At 38.2% G+C, this 14,534-nt stretch overlaps 1 protein-coding gene across 3 annotated transcripts in view; it reads left to right on the top strand.

The window, feature by feature from the left end:
- Nucleotides 1-14,534, top strand: part of LOC109560994 (multidrug resistance-associated protein 1-like) — a 97,442-nt gene that overhangs the window by 49,548 nt on the left and 33,360 nt on the right. For all 3 annotated transcript variants that reach the window (XM_070786475.1, XM_019963459.2, XM_070786472.1), the window contains 4 exons: nucleotides 1,850-2,026; nucleotides 6,053-6,220; nucleotides 8,346-8,508; nucleotides 12,873-12,948. In XM_070786475.1, the coding sequence (XP_070642576.1) occupies nucleotides 1,850-2,026; nucleotides 6,053-6,220; nucleotides 8,346-8,508; nucleotides 12,873-12,948 (584 nt within the window). The remainder of the gene's footprint in view (nucleotides 1-1,849; nucleotides 2,027-6,052; nucleotides 6,221-8,345; nucleotides 8,509-12,872; nucleotides 12,949-14,534) is intronic.

Raw genomic sequence — 14,534 nt, 5'->3', positions numbered from 1 at the left:
TCTGTGTCTTACTTGCTCAACAAAGAAGAATTAAAAGTTAATCTTTGTTCTTGAAAGCAGTTGGTAGAAATCAAAAGACTGGTAGTTATTTACAGGTCTATGTCAGAAAGTACTTTAAATGTGCAGTATTGTTAGAGTGAGGAATAATCAGAATACTCAAGTTGGTGTTTGGTTAGAGTCCATGGGGTAGATTGAAACGTGAGTCTCTAGTTCAAATACTGGGAGTCCTTTAGAAGACAAAGGTTAGTTAAAAGAATATTTCATGCATCAGAGATATTCAGGAATAATGTCAAGACATCAGATTATCAGAAAATGAATTTAAGAGCAGTGAGTTCATGGAAGACAAAGGAATGTGGTGTCCAGAGCCCCCTTCTAGGGGGCTTGCCACCAGCTTTGGGAGTACATCAAACACATTAGCACCTTCGTGATGGCCTGCTGGGCTCCAACCTTAAAGGCCAGGCCAGTTCAGCCTAACAACAGAATCCCTCTGCTGGGTAATACATTTCCACAGCTCTCTGGAAGATTGACCAAATCTTTCTTGGATCTGGGTCACCATGTGACCTACCCCTCTATCCAATCCTGCTTCTCCATTTCCTTTCCATAAGAAGTCCACAGGAATTCATCCCTCCAAAACAACTTGCACCCCAACTTCAGTGTTATGGGCCGAATTGTCTTCTCCCCATATTCATATGTCAAAGTTCTAACCCCCAATACCTAAGAATGTGATTGTATTTGGAGACAGGGTCTTCAAGGGGGCCATAAGTTAAAATAAGGTTAATAGGGTGGGCCCTTTGGCTGATATGTTAGGAGAAGAAATTAAGACACATACACAAAGGAAAGACCATGTGAAGACTGGGGAGAAGACAGCCATCTTCAAGCTAAGGAGATAGGTCTTAGGAGAAACCAACCATGCTGTCCTGGTCATGATGCCAGTTGTCTTACCATTCACATTGTGCACACTGTTCGTTGAACCCAGGGTAGGCAAGGTGCAAGCTAAGAGGCTGGAAGAAGATGCAAAGAGCTGTAGGAACTGCAGACATGTTTATTCTCTCCTGGCTGCCACAGCAGCCATGGCAGTAGACACTCTATTTTCTCTCCTCTCATGGCTGACCCAACAGACACAGCCGTGACACAGCAGTAATGCCACCACTTTCTAGGTGGAGCTCACATATCCCTACAGCACAAACAGCTTGTGACCAATCAAGTACCTCATGATGAGCATGTGCAGTGCTATAAATGATCTCAGCTGTTACATAGTCATTATTTACAAAATGTGGGGTGAGAGAGTCTGAACACACCATCTTGGCTAATTTACTCTCTCCTCACATGTGCCAACACCTTGATCTCAGAATTGTGAGAAAAAAAAAAAAATTCTATTGTTTAAGCCACTCAGTTCATGGTACCTTGTGAGGTAGGAAGAGCTGACTAGTAAACTCGGTGTCTGCCAAAAATCTCACAGGGACCTTTGATAGAAAGGAAATGGGTTGCCTTTTCTTTCTCCAGGGGATCTTCCCGACCCAGGGATCGAACCTGGGTCTCCTGCATCGTAGGCAGATGCTTTTACTGTCTGAGCCACCAGGGAAGTCTTGGTAGAAGCTACTTGAAAGGAAATAAAAAACACAAAGTAATTCATTTGAAGGGGCCTCTAATAAAAATACATAAGATTAAAATAGGACATAAGATTAAAATATATATGGAATATATTTACATTTAAGAAATAATCTATTTTTTTTTTTAAATTCAATTTAAGGGGAGCAAAACCACAGACAAATATGTTCCCTTTATCTGGCACATGCAAGTTCTCCTTTTCCCCTGTTAAGAGTATTTCTTTTATTTATTTCTTTTTTAGGGCTCCGTGGCTTATGTTTCCCAGCAGGCCTGGATTCAGAATTGCATTTTGCAAGAAAACATTCTCTTCGGCTCTGTCATGCAGAAGCAGCTTTATGAGAGAGTTTTGGAAGCCTGTGCTCTCCTTCCTGATTTGGAGCAGTTACCAAATGGAGATCAAACTGAGATTGGAGAAAAAGTAAGGAAAATATATTTTATCCTATGTAGGAATAACATTCCAGTCAGCTACACTAATAAAACATCTATAGCCCTTTTCCTGAGGTCTTGAAGAGCTACACAACCATAATTTTTAAAAGTTATTGTAGAAGTCCTATGAAAGAGATGGCAGTATTAAAGATGAATAATTATTTTTTATTGACTACTTGGAAAGCAGATTAAAAATCAGCAGGAAATTCTGTTGTTAGTGTCTATACAGGGAGTGAAAGCCCACCAAGTGGATCATCAACGCTTTGCTTGGTTTCTGGTGTAATGCTGTTCACTGTCTAATGAGGGAGTAGTAGTTTTGTTTCTTGTGAATCTCTTGTGCACGAAGTCAAGCCTAGGAGAGTAGCAGCAGAGCCCCCGTCTCCAGTGGCGGCACCAAGACCAGGTTCCAACAACACTCTGAGACGATGCTGTCATCATGTACCTGTTCCATGCTCACACATGCTTCCTTAGGAGGAGCTTGTTTCCCAGAGGTCATATTCTTTGTTCTATTTATTTTCATCGAGTTAATGAATAGGTATCATGCTACCCAGTGTATTGTAGTTAAAAACAAAACAAAATAATATATCACAAGTCAAATAATGAACCCCGAGAGATTATCCCCAACCCTTGACTAAAATCTCCATTAATTAAACATGAATGCAAAAGCAGCCTCTGCCTACGATTCATATGTACTATGAAGATAAGTAAATAATCCTTAGTGTTTTGAATTTCTGAGAAGAGAGTTAGCATAACGTTGTTAAGCGTTTTTACCCTGGCCTCCTATTATTTGTCTTGTTATATAAATTGAAAACTATAAACGAAATTGTAGAAAGCGACAGTATTTAAAATCTAGGATGTACACTTTGCTGTACATCTGAAACTAACACAACGTTGTAAATCATCTATATTTCAATAAAATATAAAATCTAGGACAAGGTAGATCTTACCTTTTAACTAGACTTACATTGTTTTTATTCATAACCTGTTATTCTGCGGGGGTATGTTTTCAAAGTGTTAAGTAGATTTAATTTTTTGCAATCTCTGTGTTTTTTCTGGCATCTTCACTATCCCTCTAGGCAATAGCACCATAGCTAAAATTATACAGAAATGCGACTTCTTCAAACTTGTTAATGCATGTTGAGCGTTTTGCTGATAAAGCCAATCTTTAATAATATGAAATAGCTAACGCATGCATGCGTGCTCAGTTGCTTCAGTCATGTCTGACTCTTTGCGACCCTACTGTAGCCCACCAGGCTCCTCTGTCCGTGGGATTCTCCAGGCAACAATACTGGAGTATGTTGCCATGCCCTTCTCTGGGGGATCTTCCCTATCCAGGGATCAAACCAGCATCATTTATGTCTCTTACATTGGCAGGCAGGTTCTTTACCACTAATGCCACCTGTGAAGATGGAAATAGCTAATCGTATGTAACTAAAAAATTAAAGTAGAAAATTCAAAATGTGAAATATAGATTTAATATAGTCCTTAAGTGTTATTACCACTTATAAATTCTGATTTTTATATTTTATAATTAAATTTCTCCCAATCTAATGATGTACCTTACAAATGTAATTGAGTATTTCAGAAGGAAATCTGTTTACAGCTGTTTATGGTCCACGAGTTCGCAAAGAGTCAGACTCGACTACCAACTAAAACAATGAGATGACAAAGATAATGAATGTAGGATTTTCTTCACCTTTATTATCTTTTTCTTTGACATAACTCAGTTGAACACAAATATTTATTAATCTGTTATTTGCCTGTTTTCTACAATGGAGTACATAAGGGTGAGCAAGAAAGCTATCACTTTGTCTTCAAGGGATTGGAATCAACTGGATCTCTGCCAGTGATGTTATCAATTGCCTTTACCAGTATTTATTTGGACACTATGTGCTGGGAGTGCAAGAATAAACTAGGTAGGAGTGGGTAGGAGAATGAGATGCTGACATGAGTATTGCTATTTCTAGCAATGGATGAGTAAACAGAAAACTATAAGACAAGAAGGGAGGGAAGGAATTGCTTTACCTGAAACTCTGGGTAGAAGATTGATTTCAAAGAGTACTTGCAGTGTGTAGCTTTTGAATTGCAAAGGGAGGGCGTGGGTACCCAAGCAGAGTGAACACTCTCTGTGTAGATAGGAAAAGGCAGGCTAGTCTGATTGTCAGTCAGTCACTTGAGGGCAGCATTGGGAGAGTGGTTGAAAGATGAGTTAATGCCAAAATCTAAGTGTCTTGGATTTCTATTAAGGAATTTGCTGTTGCTCATGAATAATGAGAAGAGAAAGATGTGGCTATCCAAGATTTCTAAGCAAGATGACATAATTGCTGGATACACGATGACAGGTCAGAGGATGGATTAGAGAGAGAAGTGATTGAGTGACGATAGCCAATGTGTGTTATATCTGTACTCAGTATTGGATTCATCCTAGATATTTTAAGCTCATTAAATGCTCATGACAAACCCATGAGTTGGAGACTGTTACAATCACACATACTCACAGATATATGTATCATATTACTTTGTTGTATTTATGTATTATATTACTTTGTATATATTTTTTTTGCTCTTGGCTCCTTTGCTAAAATATGACCTCCCCATGACAGAGGCTCAGTTTCATTTATCATTAAATCCCAAGTGCTAGCATAGCTCTCCACCCGGAGAAGGAATGGCAACATACTTCAGTATTCTTTCTGGGGAATTCCACGGAGGGAAGCAGGCTACAGTCCGTGGGGTCGCAAAGAGTCGGACATGACTGAGAGACTAGCACTTTCATATTCTTTAACAGCTCTCAGAATATATGGAGAAGGCGATGGCACCCCACTCCAGTACTCTTGCCTGGAAAATCCCATGGATGGAGGAGCCTGGAAGGCTGCAGTCCATGGGGTCACTGAGGGTCAGACACGATTGAGCAACTTCATTTTCACTTTTCACTTTCATGCATTGGAGAAGGAAATGGCAACCCACTCCAGTGTTCTTGCCTGGAGAATCCCAGGGACGGGGGAGCCTGGTGGGCTGCTATCTATGGGGTCGCACAAGGTCGGACACGACTGAAGCAACTTAGCAGCAGCAGCAGCAGCAGAATATAGGAGATATTTGTTGAGCAGAGGGAAGATGAGAAAGGCAAAGAAGCAAAGGCATTTTACAATTATAGGGCACTGGTTAAGTTCTGTGCTGCATGGAGAGCTTTTAAACCAGATCTGTAAATACTAAATATAAAATAAATCAAGTAAATTGGGCCTGGCCACATAATTCTCCATACATGGCTGTACATGTCGATTCTAATTCTCACATAGAGTGATGTATATTCCTTATTCTTGCTTCTTAGAGTTGTACTTTTGCCAACAAGACTTGTAGTAATCTTTCTACAGAAGAAAATAAGACATGTTGATTACTGCTTTGATAATTTAGCTATTATTCTCAATTTCCTATATGTCAATTTAAAAATAATCAGCAGTGTCAGTATACAAATGACAGCCAAAAGTTTCCTTTAATATTCCAGAGGCACAACCTTTCAGAGGTAAGGAATTGGACATTTTTTTCCTCCATAACTGTTAGTATCTACTTTTTAAAAGCAAGCAATTAAGAGAAAGCAGATATATCTGTTAATTTACACAAATTAATGGCACTAGGAAATAGAGGCTTTTGGAATTTCAGGATAAAGAAAGGTTGAAATATCAATCCTGAGTTATTACCTTTCCCTGCTACAGAAGAGAATTTGGACATAACTAATGTGTTCTTTGGGGCCTCCCAGTTGGCTCCATGGTAAAGAACCTACTTGCCAATGGAGGAGACCTGGGTTAGATCCCTGGGTCAGAACAGTCCCCTATAGAAGGGAATGGCTACCCACTCCAGTATCCTTGCCTGGAGAATCCCATGGACAGAGGAGCCTGGTAGGCAATAGTCTTTAGTGTCGCAGAGTCAGACATGACTGGAGCGACTGAGCACACACTCATGCATGCGTATGTTCTTTGACATTTACACATTTTCCCTATTTTTTTTTCTCCTGCTTTATTTTCAGGGTGTGAATATAAGTGGTGGACAGAAGCATCGAGTGTGTCTGGCCAGAGCTGTCTACAGTGGGGCTGACATCTACCTCCTAGATGATCCCTTGTCTGCAGTTGATGTTCATGTTGCAAAGCAACTTTTTGAAAAAGTGATCGGGTCCTCTGGCATGTTAAGGAACAAGGTGGCCACAGCATCACATACGCTTTTGTGAGGGACGGGGAGAATAATCTACGTAGCACTGGGCCCCAGATTCTAATACTTTATTTGTTGATGCAGAGTAGTCAAATTTCACATAAAGAATGGGATGGTGTATTGCTCTCTCACAGACTTTAATGAACATTTTAAAATCTTTACAAGTTTACTCTACTTCTGTGATTATTACCTCATTGACTCATACTGTGTTCAAAGGTGATTTACACATCAAAATGAGTGTTTTAAGTTTAGCTGACCATTTTTTTGGAAAAATGGAATTTTGTTGTATAGCACTTTTATGGAAAATAGTATTTATTATTTTTTACTTAAAATTAGATATTTTAAATATAACCTTAATAACAATCCAATTGTTCTGTGAAGGAACAAAGGAAAAAGGAATTAATATTTACCAAGTGCATATCATATTTGACATAGTTAAATATGACTAATTTGACACTAAATTAGTTCATTTAGTTCTTATAGCAAGTCTGAGATAAGCGTTATCAATACTCCTGTTTTATATATGAAGAAACTTGGAACTCATAATGACTTGATATAGCTTGCCCAATTTAAGAACCACAGAAATTTTTTTTTTTTGGCTGTGCTGGGTCTTCACTGCTGTGCAGGCTTTCTCTAGTGGTGGAGAGCAGGGTCTACTCTCTAGCTGCAGTGCACGGACCTCTCATTACGGTGGTTTCTCTTATTGCAGAGCAAAGGCTCTGTGGCAGAGTTTCCGTAGTTACAGCACATGAGCTAATGGTTGTGGTTCTCAGCTCTAGGGCACAGGCTCAGTAGCTGTGGTACTCACAGGCTTAGCTGCTCCACAGCATGTGGGGTCTTCCCGAATTAGGGATGCAACCCATGTCTCCTGCATTGGCAGGTGGATTGTTTACCACTGAGCCGCCAGGGAAACCCCAAGAACCGCAGAGATTTTTAAAAGTCTCTCTGACTGCAGAGCCATATGCATGTATTCACACTGTGTGCTTATAGATTTATTTATACAGAGAATTCTGGAAAAAGTAAATGTATAAGATGGCAAAATAAATATTTATAATTTATAATAAATATAAACATATATTATACATTAATATACATTATATACATTATATATAAATATAATTTATAATAAGTATAAACAAATGTCTTTACTTATTGAAATGAACCCAAGATAAATCTTCTCAATTTAATGTATATTATATAATAATATGGAAAGATTTAAAAATAAAGACTACGTGTTATAACTTAAACATGTTTTTGTAACACTGCATGCATGCTAAGTTGCTTCAGTTGTGTCCAACTCTTTGCCATGCCATGGACTGTAGCCTGCCAGGCTTCTCTGTTCTTGGGATTCTCCAGGCAAGAGAACCCACTAGAGTGGGTTGCCATGCCCTTCTCCAAGGGATCTTCCCAGGGCTTGAACCCAGGTCTGTTGCATCTCCTGCATTGGTAGGCCAGTTCTTCACCAGTAGCAACACCTGGGAAGCCCCTTGTAACAGTACAGGACCTTCAGAAAAGGATGCAAGAATGACAGTTATAAGACTGTTGTTAATTTGTCATAAATTTGATTCATTCTTAATGAATGAAGAATACCTGAACTAATGGGGTAAAACATTTGCTGACTTTTTTTGTTTCTGTCAAGTAGTGTATCATCATTCACTGTGAGATATTTATGTGCTATTTTAAATGGGTGCCTCCCAAGAAGTATACTCTAAAATAGTAAAGACAAAAAATAATGATTGCAGCTCTCTTTTTTTAAATTGTATTTATTTTTAGTTGTGCTAGGCCTTCATCGCTGTGCGGTCTTTTCTCTAGCTGCAGTGCACGGGCCTTCTTACTGTGGTGGCCTCTCTTGTGGAGCACAGACTCTAGGGTGATCGGGCTTTAGTAGCTGCGGCGTGTGAGCACAATAGTTGTGGTCCCCAGCTCTAGATCACAGGCTCAGTAGTTACGGCACATGGGCTTAGTTGCTCTTCCCCGACCAGGGATCGAACCCGTGCCCTACACGGTCAGGTGGATTCTTTACCACTGAGCCACCAGAGACGCCCTGAAGCTCTCTTTAAAATAGTCATTTTGACCATCCTTTGTAACCCAAGGAATAAAATACTCTTTTTCAGACTCGAATTTTAGTGACACACAACCTCACACTTCTACCACAGATGGATCTCATTGTTGTAATGGAAAGTGGCAGAGTAGCACAAATGGGAACATACCAGGAAATTCTGGCTAAAACCAAAAATCTCACGAATTTGCTTCAGGCCTTCAGTGAACAAGAAACAGGTGAGGACACAATTAAAAATAAGCCTAAGATACAGTGTGCTAACCCATTCTGAAAGCCCATTGATTGTCTGATTTCTTACTCTGCATTTTTATTCATTCATGATTATTAAGTCAGGAGCTGAACATCTTCCTTTCTCTAGAAAAGAAACAAATACTTTGGGACACATCAGCTAAAAATCAACCTCACATACGATTTTTAAGCAAAATGTTATTCCCCAGGATCAGTTTGTTCATCTATGAAATAAGAGATTAGGTAATTTATAAACTCTACTGCAAGTTTAGAATATAATGAATCTAAACATTCTGCTTTCTTTTAAATTAGATTCATATCAAATAAATAATAAATCTTTAAAATGTATTATTGCATGTTGTGGGAGAGAGACAAACGAAAAGAAAATCTGAAGAATGACCAAGGGGAATAATTGTTGTCTAACTTTTACAAAACAACAACTGAGTTTATTTACTACTAATTTTTATTTCTATAGTGTTAGTATTTTAAATTAAGATCCAAAGATGTTTGTATAAATGAAGCTGTTTGATCTTTATGTAATTAGGACACAAGGATGTTTGAAATCCAGCATTAGTTTAATTCTAGAGATCGATCATTCTCTCACTCTGAAAACTGGATGTGCCATCATCTCTCTTCCCAGCTATGGATGGTTTCTCATATAGACCACCATCGGGATCCTTGTGCTATCCCTTTCTGGAACACCACTGAGAAATGACTATAAAATCAGTGGACTATTTCAAAATTCCAGGCTAAAAAGAAACATAGAGTTATGTCTTAGTATTTTTTGCATGAACTGTTATCTATTAATTCACTTTACATTTTACCTGGATGTAAACGTCAGAAAGATATGAAACCAGTTCATAATAGGATCAGTGCAATTTAGTATTTGATTGTCATGAAATAAAAAAAAAAGCCATTTTGCTGATGTTTTTTTCTATGCTAATACATTAGGTATGCACTACTTTTTTTTATTCCTTGTTTACACTCCTTTCTCAAATTGAAATGTTCTACATGTAGATGCATTCAGAAATATCTGATGCATCATCAGATGGCTGTGGTCATTCTTAGTAAGAGAGGCACCTTATCTTTTCTTAAGGGCTAGCAATTTTGGAAATGAGCCCTTGCCTACTTGGTCAGGGGCTAGAATGAGGATGCAGTCTGTCACTGTCTCTGTCCCTAGCACTTAGGTAGCCTCATGCTAGGCACGCCATAACTGTTAAACAGATGAATCTGCCTCCATTGCTTCTACCAAAAGTATGTCTCTTCAGAGTTAATGGAATGATTTGTAATGAGCCAGTATTGCTATTTATTGCTATGAGCCAGTATTGCTATTTATTTTAAAGATCACATGAAATATAAGTTACATTACCTTGGGAAATACAGCTTTAAAAGCAGGTAATATGTAAGTTTTAAGTTCAATATTTAATTTACCATAAAATATGGAACACACTTTTGAAAGCTGTGGCTCTTGTTTAAGTCTCCAGTTTTGGAAAAAAACATCATTCCTTCCCAGCACTGATAAAACTTAAGTACACCAGTCCTCTGCGGTAACAAGTGGAAAATTTTCTTGAAGCTGGGCTGACATTAATAGATGTTACAATTTCACCATCAGAAATATGCCATAATTAGAAAAATGTAAATGGAACTGTTTTCTAATTACTTCAGTATCGTGTCTTCTCTGTTACAATTCAGAAAGGTGGTGAGTAGAGATCATTTTTATACTGGAAATAGAATATGTTTTCTAAAGTGAATATTTCTGGAATTTTGATTTTTTGGATGCTGAGTAAAAAATATATGAAAGCTTTTAAAAAGCAGGCAAAATATTACTCATGATAATGCTAGATAGATATATGTAAAAGGTCAGCCATATATATTGTCATTTTATTACTGATTACACAGAACAGGGCAAAAAATAGATTAACTGATATAAAATTGATAATAAAACATCCCACCAAACAACTTCAAATCTAGTTACAGTTAGTGTCACATTCCTGCAGTTATTTCCCTTGGACTTGGGCCAGCTGTGTCCAGTCCTGTACTATGTCCCTGCTCTGCCTTTCCTCCCTGCTGATGACTCACACACTTGTTCTTCTTTTCCTATCATTCACCCTCTCACTACCAGAGCTGATGACAGATAAGTAGACTCTATGGGCTTCCCTCATAGCTCAGCTGGTGAAAGAATCTGCCTGCAATGCAGGAGACCCCAGTTCAATCCTGAGTCAAGAAGATCCACTGGAGAAGGGATAGGCTACCCACTCCAATATTCTTGGACTTCCCTTGTGAATCAGCTGGTAAAGAAACTGCCTGCAATGTGGGAGACCTGGGTTCAATCCCTGGGTTGGGAAGATCCCCTAGAGAAGGGAAAGGCTACCCACTCCAGTATTCTGGCCTGGAGAATTCCATAGACTGTATAGTCCATGGGGTCACAAAGAGTTGGACACAACTGAGCGACTTTCACTTTCTTTCAAGTAGAATTTATATTATTATTTGGCTTGGATACATCAGATCTCTAAAAATCCATCCAGCTCTGAAAAATCTACAAGTGTCACCTCATGGGAATATTATAAAACAGAAGCAATCAAGAGTTAGAGAAGACTTTATCAAAAAAGATGTGAAATACAAAGGTGAACTTACATATTTATATTTAGAAGTTTAGGCTCTTATCCATACTAATAATACTTATGATAGCTAGGATATCTTGGGTATTAATTTTGTCAGTATATTCACAAATGTTTTGCTTAAATCTCTCCCAAAACCTCCTGAGGCTGCATGGTCCTGATTTTACAAAAAGAATATGTATCTTGCACAAGTTAAGACAGGTGATAAATTGCGGAATTTAAATCCTTCGCTGCCTCTGCTTTATGCCAGAGGCCAGTCAAGCTCTTATACATTATATCAAATTTGTAGGAACAAGCCCACTGACTTAGAATGAAAGACAGGAAGGAGTGTGTCAATCTTTCTCTCTCTCTCTCTCTCTCTCTCTCCCCCTCCCTCTTTGTCTCTTTGACAACTTTGGGCTTTAGGCAAGTCACTTGTCCTGAATTTTACTTTTCCCTGAAAAATATGGATAAGCTTACCTATTTTATTCTCTTTATCTTATCAGGTCATTCTGATGCTCAAATTGTACAATGTATGTGAACATATTCTGTAAATTGTAAATACATAAATGTAAATGTTTATCATTATCAGCTATGAAGATGAAAATGTGCCCTAGGCAGAAGAGGCTACAACATCCCCAAATTTTCATTCTGTGAGACATGGAATCCTGTGTTTCACAGAGACACTTGATGCAAATCAGATGCTTCCTTTAAGGGCCAAATGTTTACTTCTAGAAACAAAAAGCATAGAACGCATGTAGAGAGCTCAGAAATCTCCAATTTCTTCCTTTTAAAAATAAGAAGTCTGAAATTCAAGTATTATACTGTGAAAAAAAAGACAAAAATCTGCCGAACTCTGAGATGTTTCCCATGGAATTCACTAACAGAAGTTTGAACCTCAGGGCTTCTTCAGTGGCTCAGCTCATAAAAAACCTGCCTGGAGTTTAGGAGATGCAAGAGACAAGGGACAGATACCTGGGTTAGGATGATCCTCTAGAGAAGGAAGGGGCAACTCCCTCCAGTATTACTGCCTGGGAAATCCCATGGACAGAGGAGCCTGGCAGGCTACAGTCCATTGAGTGTTAAAGAGTTGGACACGATTGAGTGCACATTCATACACACACAACTTGAACCTTATTCTTGTAGTTCTAGATGTGTGACTTTGATTTGTGTAACCTGCTTTGATTTGTGTAACCTGCTTTCTCTGTACTTTTTATCTGTAAAATAAGGATAATGTAGGATCTTCCTCACAGGGTTATTTTGAAACATTAGAGTTAAAATATGTAAAACATTTAGAATATTGCTGACAGATAGGAAGCTGTTATTAATATTACTGAAATTAGTAAGAACAAGACAGAGATTTGGGGAATTTACATTGTATTTTCTTAACAATTTTCACCATAATAGCATTTTACAATAATAAGACTTGATGATATTCCATGTTTCTTTTAAATAAAGAAAATCATTCCACTTTGGCAAATATTAAACCCTTCTGTGGAAGATCCAAAACAACTTAGCACTCTCTCTAATGTCTAAAAAAGAATTTTCTGTAGGCTTTTTCATTATAGAATCTTAGTTTTATCAAGACATTACAGGACATTTTAGATGAGGGGGAAATACTGGGGAAAACGGAAGGGCTCCCAGTATACCTGCGAATCCAAAACACAAAGAATGATTTGTATAATCTTTCATGATATTTCTATTTTGTGCATTGGTTGCCTTTATGGATATAAAAGCACTCACCATCTTCTTCCCAGCTCATGCTTTAAAGCAAGTCAGTGTAATCAACTCCAGAACTGTACTGAAAGACCAAATCCTGGTGCAAAATGATAGGTGAGTATTAGGACGATACTCGACTCTTGGGGATTACAGACTAATTAATTACATTTTTAGCATTTAAAATGTATCCCATAAAAAGGATCTATATGTTATGATGGATATAAAATGTACTTAGTGGTTTCCAAATTTTAAACTATAAGTTATATGGTTGTGTCGAAGTTTTTAAGTGAGATGTATGTGACTTAGTTTGGGAAACATAGTAAGTCTTAGTAATTTCTAGTCAAATTCTACCAGAAGAAATCTACTCTGATTTGTGTGTGTAAGTGCTAAAAATATCCCCCAAATGAATCTATTTAGAAAAACGAGAGGAAGGAAGGGAGAGACGGAAGGAGAGAGGAAAGAATATGAGAAAGTGAAAGAGACAAAAAAATAATAAAACTCTGACTCTGAATTGTTATATTATACTTATTTTTCCTTTTTATAAGTAACTAAAATGAGCAGTGATTAAAGAAAATTAACCTAATCTACCCCCAACAGTTGCAAAGAGGAGATTGAAAGAAAGAAAGAAATAATAGTAATGAGTCATTTAAAAATAAGCAGCTAGAATTACTGAAAGCTGCCTTGTGTCCAAGTTGCTAATGTTGAGAGCTGGAATGAACTACAGAGACATGAATACTTTAGAATCTAATAGCTCAGGATTTTGTAGTTTCAACCTTGAATTATTTTAAAGGATTGATAGTCCTATGAATGTGTGTATGATACAGATGCTGCAGATTGGAGCTTTGTGTGTATACCAGGTTTAGATGAGTAGGTAAACTAAATTATTCCTCTTTGATCCTAAAGATCTTGGACTGCTTCTTTTTATTGGCTAGGTATTGTCATCCAGTCTCTTGACTTTAGTTACCTTTACCCCAAATTTATATCTCCAGCCCAACTTGTCCTCTGAACCCCAGAGGTGGACCCTCCTCTTTGACATCTAATCTCAGCTCATGGCAACACTGTTCTTCCAGTTACTTAGATAAAAATATCTTGCAATCACCCTTGACCTCTCTCTTTTTCCACATCCAATTCATCATCAAATCCCCATTGGCTCTATCTTCAAAATATATCAAATAACCCAGAATTCAAACACTACTCATCAATTTCACAGCTGCCCTTTGTCCAAATCACAAAATTGTCTTCTTATGAGTCTTCCTGCCAACAGCCTGTCCCTGTACTGTCTGTTCACAACATACATCAAGTTGTTTGTTTCACAGATATGAGTCAGATCATATCAGTCTTCTGTCCCAAATCTCCAAAGGTTCACATCTCAGAGTGAAATCTCAAGTCTTTACAAGGGCCTGTTAAGGGCTTCCCAGGTGGTGCTAGTGGTAAATAAGCCACCTGCCAATGCAGGTAGATTAAGAGATGTGGGTTCCCTCCTGGGTCAGGAAGATCCCCTGGAGGAGAGCATGGCAACCCACTCCAGTATTCTTGCCTGGAGAATCCCACAGACAGAGGAGCTTGGCAAGCTACAGTCCACAGGGTCACAAAGAGTCAGACACAACTGAAGCAGTTTAGCACGCACATATGCTTAAAGCCTTGGAGGACCTGAACCTGTTTATCTTTTTAATCTCAGAACCTCCTAAAGCTCATTTCAC

This window comes from Bos indicus, chromosome 1 (assembly GCF_029378745.1).
Source record: "Bos indicus isolate NIAB-ARS_2022 breed Sahiwal x Tharparkar chromosome 1, NIAB-ARS_B.indTharparkar_mat_pri_1.0, whole genome shotgun sequence".
In the NCBI taxonomy this organism is placed as follows: Eukaryota; Metazoa; Chordata; class Mammalia; order Artiodactyla; family Bovidae; genus Bos; species Bos indicus.
The sequence above is the reverse complement of the archived record's forward strand: the minus strand, read 5'-3'. Positions and strand labels throughout refer to the sequence as shown.